This window comes from Numenius arquata, chromosome 15, assembly GCF_964106895.1.
Source record: "Numenius arquata chromosome 15, bNumArq3.hap1.1, whole genome shotgun sequence".
Taxonomy (NCBI): domain Eukaryota; kingdom Metazoa; phylum Chordata; class Aves; order Charadriiformes; family Scolopacidae; genus Numenius; species Numenius arquata.
Window position 1 is genome coordinate 17,005,992 of NC_133590.1, and position 19,103 is coordinate 17,025,094.

Genomic DNA, 19,103 nt, shown 5'->3' on the forward strand with positions numbered 1-19,103 from the left:
ACCCAGTCAGGCAGCTCGTACCAGCTCTTCACCAGCTCTTCACCAGCTCTCTGCCAGCTCAGAAATTTACCTAGATTTTCTTAGCCTTTTTTTTCCTTTAATTTCTGATAGGAGGATGATCTGTACCTTTCCTAGTAAATAATAATTATCAAACAAATCGTCTGACTGCTATGTAGTGGCTGCGATGCAGAAGTGGCAGCGTCTCAGGGTGTTGCAGGTCGCTGCTCTGGTCCACAGCACTGCCCATGTCCCGGGAATTCACTTGCCACATCCGAAGGGGATGCTCCGAAGGGGAGGGATGTGGGCTCTGGGGGAGGTGGCCTTCAGGAACAGCAGCCTCAGAAATTGCGTGAAGTTACAGCAAATTTTAAATTCATCATTATCATCATTATGTTCTGTTCTGTGTTACCTGAGAACTACTAGGGGAGTATTGCTTAAGAAAAATGAATAACACAATGTATGGTACAGCATATGGACAATAGTATATTTAACACTTAATAAGTTATCTTTTTTTTTTCAGAGCAAACCCAGCAATTGGCTAAGTCTGCTCCAACTGTAGACTTAATTGAGCGCTACTTCACACAATCCAGCAAACCCCATGAAATGCAGATGATGTAGTGCTTGGGACTAAAAGCCGCGTGTCAGAGAGAGAATCCCAGTTGTAGTTAACCCTGGTATTTATTTTGCTCTGTAGGAACCTGCTCCGCTTCCCAAACATGTGTGGAGTTTATAAAGCTACGAAGAAAATAAGGAAATCCCTTGATACTGAGATTCCAAAAAATCTCCGGATACTTGTGCATCAATCGTCTGCTTTAAACCGGATGGTGTGAACAGCAAAGGGAGCTAAACTGCAAAAATGTAAGGAAATGAATTGTTAAGAAAAGTGTTATATTTGTACTGAAGTAACGTGGCATTTTAAGTCAAAGGTTATGGATTTTGATATCAGCATATGATTATATTATAAAAGTAATTTAACAAAGTCCGATTCTACCAGATACCAATATCGGGATTACATGGATGAGCTGCATTTTTACTTCTTGCATTTCGTGCTTAAAACATTGTTAAATCCTAAGTGTCTGTTGGGAGTTCTGCTTAAATACTCCGTGTCTTAAAATACTTCATTTACATGGAGGAACTGCAAGCAGCAGGTGAGGTCCCTGCCTGCAGCCCGAGGCCCTGCTGGGCTCCGGCTGGGCTCCGGCTGGGCCGGCACCTCTCAGACCAAAGGAGCCACGGGGCTGACCCCCGGGCGCTGCTGGGGACCGGGAACGGTGGCCACCAGCCCCTTTGGAGGTGGCCTGGACCCATCTCATCGCCGTTCGCTCAGGCCGTGCTTCTGCACCTCCTGTGGATGTGTCTGCAATTTCAGTTCTGTTTTCCCATTAATTAGACTTTTTTGATCACGTTTTTTTAATTGAGAAGCTAACCGTACAGGACAGGTACGTGTGTAAATAAGGGATTATGCTTATGTATATGTTAATATTTATATGTAAAAAGATTTGTACATAGGAAAGAAAAAAAATGGCTCAAAGAATGTTTTCAAAACAGTTTATTTCTTACAAATGGACAGACAGGAAAGTCACATAAACGTGCTCCTTAATTTCAGCATAAGGGTTTTCGTTCAGTTGCCAGTCCCTTTGTGTTTGATCCCGGGGGGGTTTGCAGGAAGGGTTTGTACGATGAGTCCTTGGCCGTGGGAGGGGGCCGTTCCAGAGGCGCTGCCACCCTTCACCCCCGCGATGAGCTGGGTGGGATCTCGTTCACCGCCTGCTCACCCCTGGATCTGGCGCGTCTGTTCGACACCCGCTCTCAAAGCCGCAGACCGCGGGGCTGCCCACCGGAGCTTCTCACCCGGGAGCATCCTTCAGGAATTCCCCAGCCGTCCTTCAAACTCCGACACGTGGGGCCAGAGGAACCAGGGGTCTCCCCGGTGCGTGACCGATGCACCCCGAGCGCCACGTTTCGCCCGGGAGGATCCGAGCAGCGCATGGATCGAAGCCCGGGGGGATCCTGCCCGGGTCCCGCAGCGTGGCTGTCACACCACAGTGGCACTGCCCACGTCCCCAGAGCGACACGTCTAAACTGAAATCCGCTGGAACCGCAGCTTTTTGTCGGCAGCCGCGCGTTGTGTGCTTCAGGCCTGGCCTTGGTCAAGCTGTTGGAGGACTGCGGCTGTTCCTGACGGTCTTCTGCTCCAGTTATACCTGTAGCCTTCAGCGTACCCCCGAGTGCCTTACACAGCTTGCCAACAACACTCCTGACCGTGCAGAGAAAATGCGCCCGGGCTCCCTCGGGGGGAGCGAGCCGCCCCCCCGGCCCCCCCGTCGGGCAGCGTGCGTTAGCAAGAGCGGGGCTTAGTTTAGACTCAGGAAATCCAATTGTGAATAAGTGTATGAAACCCCGTACCTGCCTCCGGTACATTTAGAAAAAGGAACTATTGTAAACTTATGCAAAACGTAAACCAGAGAAAATGGTTTTTCCCCGATGGCCAGTGTGCCCTGACTCGTGCTCTCTGACATAATCCTAACGACCATATCCCGAGTATCTAATGTTTGGTTCAGTGCTGGAGCAGTAATTGAGAGGCCTAAAACAGGGCTGGATGGATCAATTACAGAATTTTACACATATTTTTGTATTGTGATTCATACGATATATATCGAGAGACTTTCTATTCATTTGTAAAATACATAAATTATTGTAAACTTTTAATAAAAAGATCTGTTTTAAATCTTCAAATTAGATAAATTGTTTCGGTTCTTTTCCCAGGTTGCAAAAAGGAAGCCTTTGATTAATTATAGTAACTTTGATGACTTTTTTTTAATGATACAGCGATTCTTTAACCACTTTTTAAGTTCTACCTGAAAAATTGACTAAATTGTGAACAAAGAATAGTCTTGCCGAGCCGCTGCAGCACAGCGTACCTGCTCCTGAGCCCAATAGTGACTTTTCTCATTTTGCCATCGCTTAATTGCGGTTGGATCACGCCCTTCCAGCACCTGCCGAGAAGCAGGGCGGGGGGAGCGCCAGCCGCGGGGGGACAGCGGGGGACAACGGGGGACAGCGGGGGACGGCGGCGTCGCCCCGGGCCAGCCCCGGCGGGGACCGCTCCCTCCTGCAGCCACCGGGGCCGCGGGTGCCGCCGGCGGGGCTGGGCGATGTCAGCCCGATCGGGGCGGGCTGGGAGCCCCCCGCGGGGCCCTGCACGGGTGGGTGGTCACGGTCACGGTCACGGTCACGGTCACGGCCACGGGCGGGGCGCGGGGGGCGGTTGGTCCCCGCGCTGCTTTTAACGCGCTTTGCGGGGCTCGGCGGGGCCAGGCGGCGGCGGGAGCGCGGCGGGAGCGGAGCGGGGCTCGGCGGGGGGCGTCGGGGGGGGGGGGGGGGCGGCTCGGCGGGTGCCATGTCGGGGGGGCAGGAGGCGGCGATGCCCGCCTGCTTCGCGGGGCTGGGCGCGGGCAGCCCGCGGCCGCGGCAGAAGCGCGGCGGGATGTTCTGCAGCGTGGAGGACGCCTTCGACAACAAGACGCTGAACTTCGCCTCGCTCGGCTCCTCCGGCCGCGGGACCCCCTCCTCCGCCGGACCCCGCCGCGACTCCGGCCCCGCTCCCGGCCCCGCCGCGCCGCCCCCGGCGTCCGCCCCCCGGGGAGCGCTGCCCGACGGCTGCCCGAAGGTAAGCGACGGCTGCGGCGGGGGCAGGCGCGGAGCCGGCGGGCGGGGGGAGCCGCCGGCCCGGCCCGGTGCCCTCAGCCCCCCCGGGGGTACCAGCGGCCCGGAGCCGCCCTGACCGAGACCCCGCGGGAGGGCGGGCGGCGGCCCCGGGACGGGGGCTGGGGGCCGGGAAGAGGCGGCGGAGCGGCCGCTTCTGCTTCGGGGGACGCAACTTCCACCGGCCCCCCCGCGCCCGCCGGCCCCTGCCCGCGGCGGCAGCGGAGGGGGGGGGGGGGGGGGGGGTGCGCGCCCCGTCCCGCCCCCGGGCCCGCGGGGCGGCTGGGGCTGCGGGACCCACCGAGCGGCTCCGCTGCGCTCCGGTCCCCCCGGGACGGCTTTGTCTGCGGCGCCGGGAGCGCGGCCCCGGGCGGGCGGGGGGCGCGCACGCAGGCGGGGCCGTGCAGACCCGGACAGACAGACACAGACAGACACAGACAGACACGGGCACGGGCTCGCGCGCGCGGGCGGAGGCGGCGGGAAGATGTCGCAGCAGGGCAAGAAGAGCATCCCCCGCATCACGGTGAGGGCTCCCCGGCGCGGGGCCGCGGGCGGGCGGGACCCGCGGGGGCTGCGGGAGCGGCGCGGTGCCGGTCCGGCCGTGCCGGAGCGGGGTGTCCCCGGGGAGCGCTGCTGGGGCTTTGTCCGCTCCCGGGGGTCGGGAGCCCGGCGGCCGGCGCTGCCGGAGCAGCCGTTCTTCCCGAGCAGGGACCCGGGGAGGGGGTGCGGGCCCCCCCGCCCCGCCGGCTCCGCCGCTCCCTTTGTCGGCCCCGGCCCGAGCCCGCGGCCCCGGCGCTTTGTCTCCGCGGGCCGGGGCGCAGCCGGGGTCCCGCCGGCAAAACCCGCCCGGCGGCCGAGGACAAAGGCCGGCGCGACCCTCTCCGCGGCTGCGGGGCCGCCCCGCCGCCTCCCGAACTTTCCTTCGGGCGCCGGGGCGGAAAACGTGCTTTGGAACCGCTTTTTTCGCGGGATGGGCTCGGTGCGGGGGAGAAGCATCCGCCTGCCCGTTCCCGCCCCCCCTGCCCGGCGTCTGGTCGCCCCCGCGCCCCGGTGGCTGCGGCTCCCCCCGCCCGCCCCCGCGCCCGGTGCGACGGGCAGAGCTGGCGGCGGCCGCGCTCCCCCCGGGGATCCGAGCAGCCGGGCCCCCCCCCGGCCGGGCGGGTGTGGGAGGGGATTCCCTTCCCGGTGCCAGCGCTTCTCAGCGGGAGTCAGAAAAAGCTCTAGACAGCGATGCTTTTTTTGCCCCCTCGTTTTGCTGCCTCACGGCTGAGTTTCCTTGAAAACATCCCGGAGGCTCCGGGCGCTGCGGGAGCCGGTGCCGAGCGGCGTTTCTCTGCTGCGGGAGCGGATGCCGGGCGTGCGGGGCTGGAGCTGGTGTGGCACCGCTGGGATGGGGATGAGGATGGGGATGAGGATGAGGATGGGATGAGGGTGAGGATAAAGATAGGGGTGGGGTAAGGATGGGGATGGGGTGAGAACAGGAATGAGGACGGGGTGAAGATGGGCCCCACAAGGGGAGGGGCTCTCCCATGGGGCAGCCAACACAGAAGCTTCTTTCGATTGATTTTATGGGACAAGGGAGAACAATAAAGATGCATTATTACCCTCGATACTTTTAAAAACACAGTGCAATTCTTTAATAGTTGTTTTTTGGGGTTGTTTTTTTATGTGCCAGTGATCTCTTTAGAACAAGACCCCAGAATGTTTTCCAGGCTCTTTGGCCTCAGCACGCGTTGCTGTGTTGGAAGCCACCCCGGGGCTGTACTGCCACATGCCCTTCCGTCCCTCGGTTGGGTTTGTGCGAGGTCTGTGCTCTTTGTGTTGCCCGTTTTAGCCTTGGTAATAATTTTTCCAGCACGACCAGAGAGCAGGAAAGGAATCCTCTTAAATTAGGCTGCAGTTCCACATTTACATAAATGCCGCTGCTTTCTAATTTTTCTGGTTAAAGATTCTGCAAATCTGACAACTGTGCCAGTGTCTTGCTTTGAAGTGAGGAAAGTCCTTGAGGCATTATCTGCCTCAGACAAGACTGTGAAAACTAACGACTGTCACTAAATTACCAGGTTAATGAGATGCACTTAAAAGTCTCGGTACCTGGAGGTGGTGGAGGAAGCAGGTACGTGGCCGAGCTGCAGCATCTCATCTTGCAAACCTCTTAAAGCTGCTGAGAACTTGGGTCGGTCCCTGAACCTGCTCTGGAGGGGCTCTTGGTGGGCTATCGGGGGGGGGGTATGTGCCCCTGCACGCTCCCTTTGTCCAGCTCCACTCGGAATTGCGCAGCACAGAGCCCTGAAATGGGGGGGGTCTGGTACCCAGGGCTCGGCTGGGCTGCCTCTGCCCCAGGTTTTTACTGCGCGTCGTAGGAGACCCGTGTTCCTCCCAAATGACAGTTTTATATGGTTCCCTTTGCAAAACACAGCTAGGCTTTGGTGTCAAATAGTTTGGATATTCATCTAAACTTGTATGATCAAAGGGAAAATATTAGCTCCTAGACTTAATGAAAGCTCATAATGAGTAAAGTAGCATCTAAATGAAGCAATGTTTTTAAAAAAGTGTGTTTTTTTTCCATTAGAGCGATCAGCTCCTAATCAAAGGAGGAAAAATTGTCAACGATGATCAGTCATTTTATGCAGACATTTATGTGGAAGACGGTTTGATAAAGTAAGTTAAAAATTTACATTTGGTAATGTAATTTCCAGGCACGATACAGTGCCGTGGAATTTGAACAAGGTTCCTTTCTGGCATTTTTCTTTTGGAAATGTGTTTTGGTTTTGAAAAACAAGGACAGCCTTTTAGAATAGCGTGGAGAAGGAGCTACAGGAGTGTGTGCCTGTGGCTGGAAGCACATACAGCGTGCTGGCGGCTCCTTGCTCTCCTGCTGAGGAGCCGGTTGAGCGCTGCACAGGCGCTCCAGCCGTGCACAGGGTCCGGCACGGAGACGGCAGCGGCTCCTCTCTCCTGTGCAGGGTCCCTCGGGGGGTGGCCCAGTGTGTCCCACACTGGGTGCCGGACTGGGAGGGGTGGAATGGGCGCTGTGGTGGGATCCCAGCTCCGCTCCTGCACCCGACCCAGCTCCCCGGGGGGGGACAGCTTCTCCCGGGGGGGTGCCTAAGCAGTGCCCATCCGCCCACAGTGCTTAGAAGTAGTTGCTTTTCACCCTCACTTTAAAGCTGTTGCCGATTAACAGACCTTAATATCATTTTCAGACAAATTGGAGAAAACCTGATTGTTCCGGGTGGTGTCAGGACGATTGATGCCTATGGGCAGATGGTGATGCCGGGGGGGATAGACGTCCACACCAGACTGCAGGTGCCCGTCATGGGCATGACCTCTGCCGATGGCTTCTTCCAAGGCACGAAGGCAGCCCTGGCAGGAGGGACCACCATGATCAGTAAGATGGAGCAGCGTTCGAATGGATTTCTAAAGTAGAACGTTGTTTAGTGAAATACCCTGGGCCTTTTATCATTGCGGAGGTTATTTACCCTCATAGCAGAGAAATGTTAATTTTTACTGCAGAAATCAAAGCATTACAAAGCTAATTAAAATGCATTATGTACCTTTCAGAACCTCCTTTCATTGCTACACATATATATTAAAAATATATAGTTGCTCCTGCTTCACCTCACAAAAGTAAAATAGAAGACAACTTCAAACACCTTTTAATGTTTTTAATAGCTTTGCAAGTGCATAAAAGTTTTTCAGCTCTTGGTGAGCACGGGTTTCATTTTTGTGTTAACGTAAAGTGATTTTTATTTCTGTTTTGTTCTTGTGCTGGTCCCAGGGCCCGCTGTGGTGTGTGGTCCCGTCCGGTCCCACTGAAGGACCAGCCTCAGCGAGTCCCGGCGTAGCTCGGTACCGAGCTCCCGGCCGATGCTGTCGGAGCAGGAGCAGGAGCTGGTGGGCAATGGGTGACCGGTGGGTGACCGGCTGCCCGGGGGAGATGCCCGGGGGGGCTGTGCAAAAGTGTGCAAGGACACGCTGCGGCCGCCAGCTGCTCTCGGGTGCTGTGCTGGGCCGGCTGTGTGAGGAGAAGCACGATAACACCGTAACTTGGAGTTCCTTCGTGCCATTTGTTGCGCTTTATCTGGGAAACTTATTCTTCGTATTTAATCAATGCTGTAAACGTGAATTAGTATTAGAGTGTCTCCTGTTCACAGCAGTAGAGTCTTGCACAGGAATGTTGGTGCCTGTGGCACCCCCCGGGTACCCCTCCCGGGGTCCCCCCTAACGCCGTGCGGTGTTCCCTCAGTTGACCACGTCTGCCCGGACGCGGGGACCAGCCTGCTGGCCGCCTACGAGCAGTGGCGCGGCATCGCCGACAGCCAGGCCTGCTGCGACTACTCCCTGCACGTCGACGTGCCCCGCTGGCACGAGAGCCTGAAGGAAGAGCTGGAAGCCCTGGTGAAGGACAAGGGTAAGGACAGGAGGAGCGGGATCTGGCGATAACGCCACAAACACCACCCACACCATGGTTACTGCAGCACGGGCACATACGCAAGTCGCCATAGGGTAAGCCTTGGTAGTTATTACTGCTCTGCGTGCTCCTCTTAACCCAGGGATAAAAAGCAGCGTGGCCAGCAGGGCGAGGGGGTGTTCTGCCCCTCTGCTCTGCTCTGCTCTGGGGAGATCCCCCCCCTCCCAGTGCTGCCTCCGGCTCCGGGGCCACCAACATCAGAAGGACATGGAGCTGTTGGAGCGGGGCCAGAGGAGGCCACAGAGATGCTGGGGGGGCTGGAGCCCCTCTGCTGTGAGGACAGGCTGAGAGAGTTGGGGGGGTTCAGCCTGGAGAAGAGAAGGCTCCGGGGAGACCTTAGAGCCCCTTCCAGTCCCTAAAAGGGCTCCAGGAGAGATGGGGAGGGACTCTGGATCAGGGAGGGGAGCCATAGGATGAGAGGGAACAGTTTTAAACTGAAAGAGGGGAGATTGAGATGGGATCTGGGGAAGGAATTCTTTGCTGTGAGGGTGGTGAGAGCCTGGCCCAGGTTGCCCAGAGAAGCTGTGGCTGCCCCATCCCTGGAGGGGTTCAAGGCCAGGTTGGATGGGGCTTGGAGCAACCTGGTCTGGTGGGAGGTGTCCCTGCCCAGGGCAGGGGGTGGCACTGGATGGGCTTTAAGGTCCCTTCCAACCCAAATCATTCCATGATAACTGGGGTATGTGCAGAGGACTGTGCTCCTTTGCTGTTGGGGTGGGAACTACCTGTCCTTGGGTGTCTATGGGAAAGGTGTGGACAGGGGACACCGTAACATCTCGTTCCTGTGCTCTTGCCTTCAGGCAATGTACAGCCCAGTGATGGAAATGGATTTTGGAAGCTGAAGGAATGGTTTTGGGCACCCTGAGTCAGCTGCCCAATGTACAGAAAAGTGTTTAAATAAAAACATCGAAAACTGGGCTTGTAGAATGAAACCAAGCTTTAGGCTTTCCATAGAGATCTCGTTATAGTTCCTGCACAGCCTGAAGTATCCGCTGGATGTGGATTGCTGGAAACCAGGCCATGCAGCAGGAATTCATGCATTTCATTAATACTTATTTCCATGTTTGGAACTACATTTTGCTTTCAGATATGCAAATGCAGAGCTAAATGACTTCAGTGTAATTTGCAGTCTTGCCATCGAGGGCTTAATTGGTCGATTAACATAGAAATTTGCAGTGAATTTCCTATTAAAATGCAGAGTGGCTGCAGTAGTGTAGCTATTCCGAGCTCATACCGGGTATTTTTCATATGCACATTCCCGTGAAATACAGCTTGTTTGTAATTTGGCTGTAGTCTGGGATTCGTTGTTGCCTCTGTCCATATAAAATACAGGAGCAATTCTCCAGCTTTGACTCCGTGCTTCGTCAGTCATCTCTTATCTCAGAAATGAATGAGGGCTGTGCAGTGCCAGACACAGAGTACTGCACATCCGCTGCTCTAGGGTAATAACAGTGCACTAAATAATGGTGCTCTCATAGTAAAAAAGTCCAATTTGTAGTCTTGGCACTAATACATTGATTATTAGAAGGAAGTTGGGGATAAACCATAAATTGAAACCACCTCTGGGGGGAGGAATCAGCTTGGAGCGATGCATTTGATTCTGTGAATTTGGAGCAAGTTACAGAGAGCACCTGGGTCACAAATGGGCTGAGGGTTGGATTTTGGTTCCTGTGTGTCCAGAGATCGGGGTGAATTGTTGTTCATGGCTTCAAGCTTTGGGGTTCGGTTCTTGTGGGGACAGTCCCCGTTTCAGCCCGTAGATTGCTCTGCTTTCAGTATAACTCCAGCCTGCACAAACCCCCCCGCTTGGAACGTCCCCGCTCAGCCTGAACCGAGCTCTCCACGGGACAATAACCGCACATTTGATTTTCTTTCCTCAAGGTGTGAACTCCTTCCTGGTTTTCATGGCGTACAAAGACAAGCTGCAGTGCACCGATGCCCAGGTAACACCGCCGGCGAGAGGCATCGCCCGCGCTCCGGGCGGGAGCTGTGATTTATCTGATGCTGGGCAACTCCCCTGTCTCTTGGCAGATGTATGAAATATTCTGCATTATCCGAGACCTGGGGGCCATTGCCCAAGTGCATGCTGAGAATGGGGACATCATCGATGAGGTATGGTGTTTATATCCATTGAAATTAAAGGTTGACCGGAGTATTTTGGTTCAAGGGCGAAGTGCTGCCTTTGAGGGGTGGGCTGTAGCGGGAGGGGGAGCGGTGCCAGCGCGCTCCTGCCCTTCACTTGGTGCCCCACAACGGCCGGGGGACTGCAGACCTGGTGTCCCCGCGTCCTGTCCCCACGCCGGGGGACCCTGCTCCCCGGGATAAGCTGAGTACCCAGGCCCTGTGGGGACAGGGCTGGCAGGAGCCCCTGGGGTGGCAGGAGGGTCTGGGGCTCCTGAAATCAGCAAGATCCTCCCCATTCCTCACATACTCTGGGGTTCTGTCACAGAAATCTTCACAGGAACTGTTCGGTGGTTCCAACAAGTGAATTTTGGGGCTTTTTAGGCTGACTGGCTGCCTTAAGTGAGCCTTTATCACACTGTCTTGTTTAGAAGTCTTGAGTACTCAAGAAAATAACGAGGTTTCCATCTTTTGAAATAGCGTACATTACATTTGGCAATATTTATTTCCCAAAACAGCTCTCAGGAGCTCCCTTGGTATTGCAGACTTTGCTCCTGTTCATTGCTTTTTACCTTTAGAGAGGAAAATCTTGGATGTGTACTGCAATCAGGTGACACGAGGTGGAATTAGACTCGCAGGTCCTTTTAGCGTATGGTCACACATGTTCGGTCTGGTGTGGGAGGAGAGTTTAGATGAAAGCAGGATCCCAGTCCTGCAAATGGGCTTATGGGGACAAACAGGATAAAGGCTCATTCCCACCTCCCCGGGATTTTATCCGAGAAACCTTTTCCTCAGCTGGCTGTGAAGCATAACCTGATCCCAAGCAGTTCAGTACCTTCAGAAGCATTTCTTTAAGCTGCCAGCGTGATGACAGTTGAGCCCTGGGGACAAACTGGGAGGGCATTTGCAACAGGAATACAGGGGATGGAGAAACAGCCATCCTCTGAGAGCAGGAGCCTTAAAAGCCTGTGAGATCTGGGCTGTAGGGTTGGGTAATACCCTTGTATCTGCTGCAGCAGAGTGTCACAGGTATAACTGGCGTTGCCTAGTTGCATTCATGCATTTCCATCATCCTCCAGGTATTTCTGAAAAGGTGTTCTGTCCCCCTTCGGACAGGCTGTCCATGCCACTGACCCCTCTTTCATTCGTCTCCATCCACCTAGGAGCAGAAGAGGCTGCTGGAACTCGGGATTACGGGGCCAGAAGGGCACGTCCTCAGCCGCCCCGAGGAGGTAAGGTCTCCAGCCCCCCCAGCAGAGCTGCCCGGGGGGTCCCACCCGCCGCCGCGGCCTCAGCGGAGGGGCCCTGGGACCTTGCTGCCCGAGTTGTGGTGTCTGCAGGTGGAGGCGGAGGCGGTGTACCGTGCCATCACCATCGCCAAACAGGCCAACTGCCCCTTGTACGTCACCAAAGTGATGAGCAGAGGTGCCGCAGATGTGTTGGCTCAAGCAAAGAGGAAAGGTAACACGCTGTTTCGTGTTTGCATGTTAATTGAGTCCATTTAAATATGTCCAGGAATATCATTCTAGCTGCACAGTTTAAGAACTCATTATCACCCGAGGTCTCTCACGTTCTATGGGTGCTAAAACTTGGTGTTGGCTTTTCTCCTCAGAGTGTTGCCAGAGCTAATTGCTCTGAGCTGGAAGGATTTGAAGAAATGTGCTTGAAACTTTGGCACCTGAATCTCAGTAGACGCAGGTGAAAAAAAGGAAATAATTCACTTAACAATCATTTGTCATGAACTAAATGAAGAGTGGATCTGGAGCAAACTCCAACTCCAAACTGGGGGCAGAGGGGGAAGAGCTGGGAGCAATCCTGCAGGGAGCAGGGTGGAAGTCCCCCGAGGGACATGGGGTCCGCAGCCACCTCTGCCCCAGCCCGTGACTCTGCCAGAGGGACCCTGGTTCGAGTTAGAGGAAGGCGAGATGGTTTGTAGTCACGAGTGTGTTTGGTCTAAGGGGAAAGCAGAGGGATTTCAGACTTGTTCTGAGAGCATTTCCCAGTGGTATGAGATAATCTGAGGGATTAACGTGATCTTAAAAAGCTGAAATAGCGGGAACACGGAAGAGAAGGGAGACTGTGCTGTGCCCCTGTGTGAGGAGGCTGCAGGACGTGCAGACGCCTTTGCCCTCACCCCTGACTGCCCCGCAGGCACGGTTGTGTACGGCGAGCCCATCACCGCCAGCCTGGGCGCCGACGGCTCCCACTACTGGAGTAAAAACTGGGCCAAAGCTGCCGCCTTCGTCATGTCCCCCCCCATCAGCCCGGACCCCTCCACGTCGGATCATCTCACCTCCCTCCTGTCCTGGTGAGTTCCGTGCCGGGACAGACCCCTGAGCGCATCCCTCCTCTCCGCATCCTGCACGCATTCGTGTGGGCGCTGTGTCCAGCCCCGGCATCGCCTGCAGAGCGGGGCTGGACTGGGGGGGCGGCCGCTGACCTCCCTGGCATGGCCCCCCCCCAGATTTCCCTGGTGGGTAACAGCCTCCAGCTCCCCGGGGGCACCCCTGTCTCCCCCCACCCCTGGGCACGGGGCAGGTGCAGCAGCAGAGCAGAAGCTTGCACCCAACGCACCTTTCCCCTTAGCACTATAATCAGAGTAGGGAAAATAATCTATCAATTGGCACAGTTTTCTATACCAAAAGAATAAATCTTTGGGGTTTTGGGCCAGGTGACTCTTTCAAAAAGCGTCTAAATTGTGCTTTGATGAAGCCAGGTAATCGTTACCAGATTTTTCATGTAAAAATCAGGCTGGCGCTGCCCGGTTACTCCCTCAGAAGCAGAGGGGGGAAGGCACAGTGTCCCGCGGGGTGGCTGGGACACCCCAGCACAGGGGGGACGGTGACCGCTGCCGCGCTGTGTCCCGGGAGAGCCTCCGGCGCTGCTCTGGCACTAAAGCAAAAGGAAGGATTTTATCAGAAGCAACGTTGGGCATTTGCAAAATTTTAAAATGTGTGAGAGGTAACCTTTAAGGGCAGATCTCAATCCAGTTGCTATTTATGTCTCAGTACATTTGATATTTTCTAAAAAGAGGCAATAAAACACAAGCATGGTTCAGTCTGGCACAGCTTTGACATAAGCCCGGAGGCTCCTCAGGCTACAATGTGCCGGGTTCTCTCCCTGCCCTCCCTGCCAGCGTGGACCCAGTTCCTCCCACTGTGGTGTGTGATGGCACATAACATTGGGGTTTATCCCAAATAGTTAACCATATCCTTGCTTTAAAAGTGAGGTTCAAAAGGAAAGTGCAAAGATTAAAATGTTGGTTTAAACAGTAAAAATAATGTCCAGTTTAGGAGAGAACATAAATAGTGCTTGTGAGGCTGCTGTTTACATCTCTTAGCTGATTCCAGTGCTTGATTCCCATATAAATCAGTAGAGTGGGGTCCCTCTGTGTATTTGTAAAAATGCCTTTTAACTTGACTTTTATTGGCATTTACGGATGGCAAGTCACCTGCCTTTACAGTTTTTGTTGTTGAAACCAACCTGTGCGGAACAGACTGAGCATGGAGTCCCCGAGCCAGTAGTGTCCATCCCAGGCAGCCCTCCGGGCGTGGGTGGCTTTTGCCCGCCGAGAGGAGCAGTGTCACCGGTGGGGAGGTGGTGGCAGTGCCAGGGAGGGTGGCAATGCCTCTTCTGACCTCCTCTGCTGCCCTTTGCCCAGCGGGGACCTGCAGGTCACCGGCAGCGCTCACTGCACCTTCACCACGGCGCAGAAGGCAGTGGGAAAGGACAATTTCACCCTCATCCCCGAGGGAACCAACGGCATCGAAGAGCGGATGTCCATAATCTGGGAAAAGTGCGTGGTAGGTACTGAAATCACACCGGTTCCTTGCGAAGCTGTGGGTGCAGGTGCATGGGAGCAGTGCTTGTGCCAGGTGATGTCAGCATCCTCGTTAATGCAAACGAGCCGGGAGGTGTGACATTGTCTAGACTGTGACTTCAGAGGAGCTTGCTAATGAGAGAAGATGTGTCACTCGAATACCTTCAGAGTGTCTTCAAAGGCTTTGGTGCGGGGATCATCTGCCCCGCTCTCACTCGCGGGCACAGGAGACAGTCTCTCCAGCACATTTTCCTGAGGGTAAGACGTGATGCTCCTCTGCCCTGGTGCCTTGCGGGAGCCCCGGGGAGGCGGATGGGGACAGGGCATCTCTCCCTTGGTGGCCATGGCACTGTTTAGGTTCAGTTCCAGTCTTTCGTCATTGAAATATCCTTAACCATCTTTGGTGAGGCGCCTGTGCAGGGCGTCGGAGCCTACCAGTGCAGGTCTTGTTTTTCAGAGACCTTCAATTTCACAGAGCCCAGGGAAAACAAAAACCTCTGTTGCATTATTTAGCCGACAGGGACAAGGCTCAGCCCCCACATCTCCCTTTTCCCCATAATTGCAGCCCCATCGTAGTGTGGATCTTCACGCGGGGTCCGGCCCCAGGGAGGGGGCTGGTGCCCACAGTTGGGAGCAGGGGGAACTCCGGGGATGGTCCTTCTCCCCATCTCTTTCCCAGGTCCCTGGGAAGATGGACGAGAACGATTTCGTAGCGGTGACCAGTACCAACGCTGCCAAGATCTTCAACTGCTACCCCAGGAAGGGGCGCATCGCCGTGGGCGCTGACGCAGACTTGGTTTTGTGGAACCCCAAGGCTACTAAAATCATCTCAGCAAAAACCCACAACCTGGTAAAATATTTACCAATTATTTTCTTGAGCTGGTTTTAGAGTCAGAAGAGAGCAGTAAAGCAATGTATTTCTTCAGATCAGAAAGATCATTCAGCAGGGGGGGAGTGTTCACGAGGATGAAGTGATGAAGGACTTTGCATTTCCTTCTTAAAATATAAGAAAACGAAAATGCCTTTTGGTTACTGTAAAGCTGGAGAATTGGGAGGGGGTAGGTAGGATTAGAACCGAGTTGCAGAGTGTTTTGAGGATCTAGTTCCTCCACAGCAGTTTGCTTTAGTTCATCCAATTAGAAGAACCTTCTTATTTGAAATGTGGAGGGTTGTTTAAGTACAACGAGGAGCAATGTACAGAAATGGGGTTGTGTGTGTAGTTGGGTAAACCTTCACCTTCTCTTCGTCAGCCTAAGCCATACTGAATATCCTGGTTTGTTCTTCCCAGAACGTGGAGTACAACATATTTGAAGGCACGGAGTGCCACGGGGTTCCCACCATGGTCATAAGCCAAGGAAGAGTTGTTCTTGAAGACGGAAACCTCTTTGTTACCCAGGGGTCGGGTCGCTTCATTCCTCGAAAGACATTCCCTGATTTTGTTTATAAGAGGATAAAGGCAAGAAACAGGGTAAGGAGCATTTTATTTGCAGTGATCCCATATTTCCCTTGCAATCTCTTTGTGTTACTGGATTGCAGGCACTGTTACAGTAAGCTTCCTGATGCAACAGGCAACAGAAAGAATATTATTATTTCTTCTTAGGCCTTGGAAATTTGTACTGTTGTCAGATAACTGCTTTGGTGTGTGGCTTGGCACGTTAATCAATAATGCCTATTTTAGTATTATAACTAATAATACTAGTATTATTAGTATTATTTGCTTATTATAAAATTATAAAGCAAAAATATGACTTCTAGCAAATCTGGGTTGGTTTGTTTTGCACTGAGGAAGACGGGAGGAATTCCTCTCCTACCTCTACTAGAAATGTTCATGTTACTGCATTGCCAGAGTCTGCTCTGCATCTCCCAAAGCCTGATGGATGTAGCTTTGGGCAGTTACTGGAAAGGCAGTAAGACAAGCCCTTCTGTGTGCTCACAGCTGCTTAACGGCTCTGCCCACCTCCCCTTTGCCATGTGTGACCGCAGGCATTTCCACCAGGCGCTGCAGATGAAGGCAGAGCAGAAATGGAGGGGTTTGTTCAGTTAATGTGTTCGGGCAGGCACATTGGGCGCTCTGCAAACGACCTGGGGGCTGCTCGTGCCAGATCCCCATCCGTCATCTAACCTGAGCTTTTGACAAAGCCGGGGTCAATCAGAGCGCTGGAAAACACCGAGCAGGGTGTTTTCTTTACAAGATACTCAGCAGGGTCAAGACAAAGGTCATGCAAGAGAAACATTTCTACAGAAAATGATATATACGTCTTGATAACCTATCAGTCCGTGCCTTTTTAATTTGAAACCCAGCACTTTTCATCCTCAAAACAAGTCCCTTCTGACCCTGTGGTTGTCCAAGGGCTGTCAGTGCTTCGCCTGGGAGGAGAAACAGCCTTTAGCGAATCAGTGATGAAACGCTGCTAATGAAGTCATTAGGCTTTGGCAGCTCTGAGTGCTCGGGGCCGAGCTCTCCCTCCCTGCAGGAGGACGTGAGGGTCACACCGGGTGACACCAGCTGGGGCACGCGCCCCTGGGTTGTTGCCCTCAGGGGAGCACAGGCCCCCCCCGCACACCGGGCACCCCCTGGCCGTCTCTCGGAGCCCCTTTTTCCAGGGGACAGGACCTTTGTGGGGGTGCAGCACTATGTTCCCGGGGGGGGGGTCCAGGGGCATCCTCTGCCTGGTGTTGAGGATGGGAAGAGCCGTGGGCTGTCCTCTGCCTGGGGGGTGTCTGGTCTCTTTCAGGGGTGCAGCCTCCCCAAAAACTCTCAGTGAGGGGTTGTGAACAAACAGAAGGACAAAAAGTCATTATTTGTTGATTTGGTCTGGTTCTTCTTCACCTTTGCTTAAATATGTGCCTTTCGCCTCTGCTTCCTCCTGCCTGACAGCTGGCCGAAATCCACGGTGTCCCCCGAGGGCTGTACGACGGACCCGTCCAGGAGGTCCTGGCGAGTGCCAAAGCCCCAACCCCGGCATCCCGGATGGCCCCCTGTGCCGGCAAAGCCCAGGCTCCTCCCGTGCGCAACCTCCATCAGTCGGGGTTCAGCTTGTCTGGTAGGGCTGGGGACCCTGAAAATCGGGGGCTGCAGGGGGTGGGGGGGCTGGCTTGTGCAGGGATCATGCAGTCCCGGGCAAGTGTGAGTGGCAGGGCCAAGCTGAGAAATAGAAACTTAATTTTTGCTCAGTAAAAGCAAGTCTTGCTGTTGCTGAGGGTGGTGAGAGCCTGGCCCAGGTTGCCCAGAGAAGCTGTGGCTGCCCCATCCCTGGAGGGGTTCAAGGCCAGGTTGGAGGGGGCTTGGAGCAACCTGGTCTGGTGGGAGGTGTCCCTGCCCAGGGTGGGGGGTGGCACTGGGGGGGCTTTAAGGTCCCTTCCCACCCAAACCATTCTGTGATTCTATGATACGTTGTTTAATAAATGTTCAAGGTCCCACTTGTTATTATACAGAAACTGTTTATTTACAGCAAAACCATTTATAATGTTTTCCAGAAAGAAGCAATAAAAAATAAAGCCATTCCAATAATATACTGTCCAAAGTGATATATAATGAAAGCATTAGTATTTCCCACAAGGGGAACGTTTTATGATTTGTGCATTTAAAGTGGTGGGACCCCCACATGGTGCTGACAGCACCCCCCATGCCTTTTCTCTCCCCCAGGCTCACAGGCAGATGACCACATCGCCCGGCGCACGGCTCAGAAGATCATGGCCCCACCGGGGGGCAGGTCCAACATCACCTCGCTGTCCTGATGGGACCGGCACCGCCAGCGTGGCTGTCCTCACTGCCACCACTGCCGGGGCCAGCCGGGAAGGGGATGGTGGGTCGCCCTCACGCTCAGGATGAACATCCAGCGTTCCTCAGCTGCCCCAGCCCCTTCTTCTCCTTGGTAGAAAATAGAGGAATCCCCCCCATCCCGAGAGGTAGCGCTCCCGTCTCCATTTCTCCCAGTCTCCTTCTTCAGTAGCTCTTCGGAAAGCCGTTCCCTCGTGCATGTGGGCACCGAGCCGTCCCTGCGCTCAGCGTGGCCGCTGGCCAGGGCGGGAATGAAGGTGCATTTTGACTGGAATGCGCTCCTTTCTAGTAGCATCCACTGCCCTTTCCTAGTCCAAGGACTCGTAACCGGTAAGCCCTTCTGACTGTGTTTTTCATACAGTGAGTTACACCTCATGTTTGCAGCGTCCCCAGGCAGATCGCCACACCGCAGAGATCTCTGCTCCGGCAGTGGCTGTCGGTCCTGGCAGGGGTGACAGTCCCCAGGGGCAGGACGGGTGGGGGCTGGCAGCTCCTGGGACCCCCAGCCACTGCGGACGTGCCGGGGGGGCTGCACCCTTTCTGTTAGGCTTCTTTTTTAAAGATTATTAATACAGTTTTTCAAGACCCGAGTGTAAGTCTTACAACCAATAACAAGGCTCATTTGAAGGCCGGTTGCCTATGACAGACTCTTTTATAAAGGCTATCATAGCCTGTTTATTATATTTAAAGATATGTACAGTAAAGGTGAACCTCTACACCACACAGCTATGCATGTACCTCCAACAGAATGGCTCACCATTCGTTTTTCTCTTCCTTGCTTTGAATAAAGTTTGTTGGAAATCATAAAACTGGGGAAGTGGTTGATGCAGCCGCGTCGATTTTTGTGTTTTCTTCCTTTGGGTTTTTATGGATGAAGGTTTGTAACGTCCATTTGTGACTTGCAGGTCACTGTATTCCCGTTTCACAATGAAAAGAGGCTCGTTATTGGCTGTGTGGGAGTAATGGCGAATCCCACCTTTCTGTTTAGACCTGTTCAATCAGATTTGGTGCCACGAAAGCCTCTGCAAATAAAGCTAAAATACCATGCGGGTGGCCTGATTTCCCCACTGGGTCGCCAGCACTTGTGATGCCCATGAGAGGCAGCTGCGGTCAGAGGTGCTGTACTGTGTCTGTGAGCTGCAGAGTCTCCTCAGGCACCAATTTCCAGCTCTGTCTGAAACCAGGGAGCAAAAAACGGGAACAAA

General features: G+C 54.3%; 1 protein-coding gene across 2 annotated transcripts; it reads left to right on the forward strand.

The window, feature by feature from the left end:
• Window positions 1-3,400: 3,400 nt before the first annotated feature.
• DPYSL4 (dihydropyrimidinase like 4) lies at window positions 3,401-17,855 on the forward strand. 2 transcript variants are annotated; one of them, XM_074159132.1, is made up of 14 exons: window positions 3,401-3,670; window positions 6,278-6,366; window positions 6,912-7,096; window positions 7,955-8,119; window positions 10,058-10,119; window positions 10,208-10,288; window positions 11,461-11,529; window positions 11,638-11,758; window positions 12,449-12,605; window positions 13,959-14,100; window positions 14,797-14,967; window positions 15,406-15,585; window positions 16,996-17,161; window positions 17,764-17,855. In XM_074159132.1, the coding sequence occupies exons 1-14, from the start codon at window positions 3,401-3,403 to the stop codon at window positions 17,853-17,855; spliced, it is 1,950 nt and encodes a 649-aa protein (XP_074015233.1). The 2 variants fall into 2 exon arrangements, with proteins under 2 accessions (XP_074015233.1, XP_074015234.1); XM_074159133.1 differs by lacking the exon at window positions 3,401-3,670 and adding an exon at window positions 4,190-4,228.
• Window positions 17,856-19,103: the final 1,248 nt, after the last annotated feature.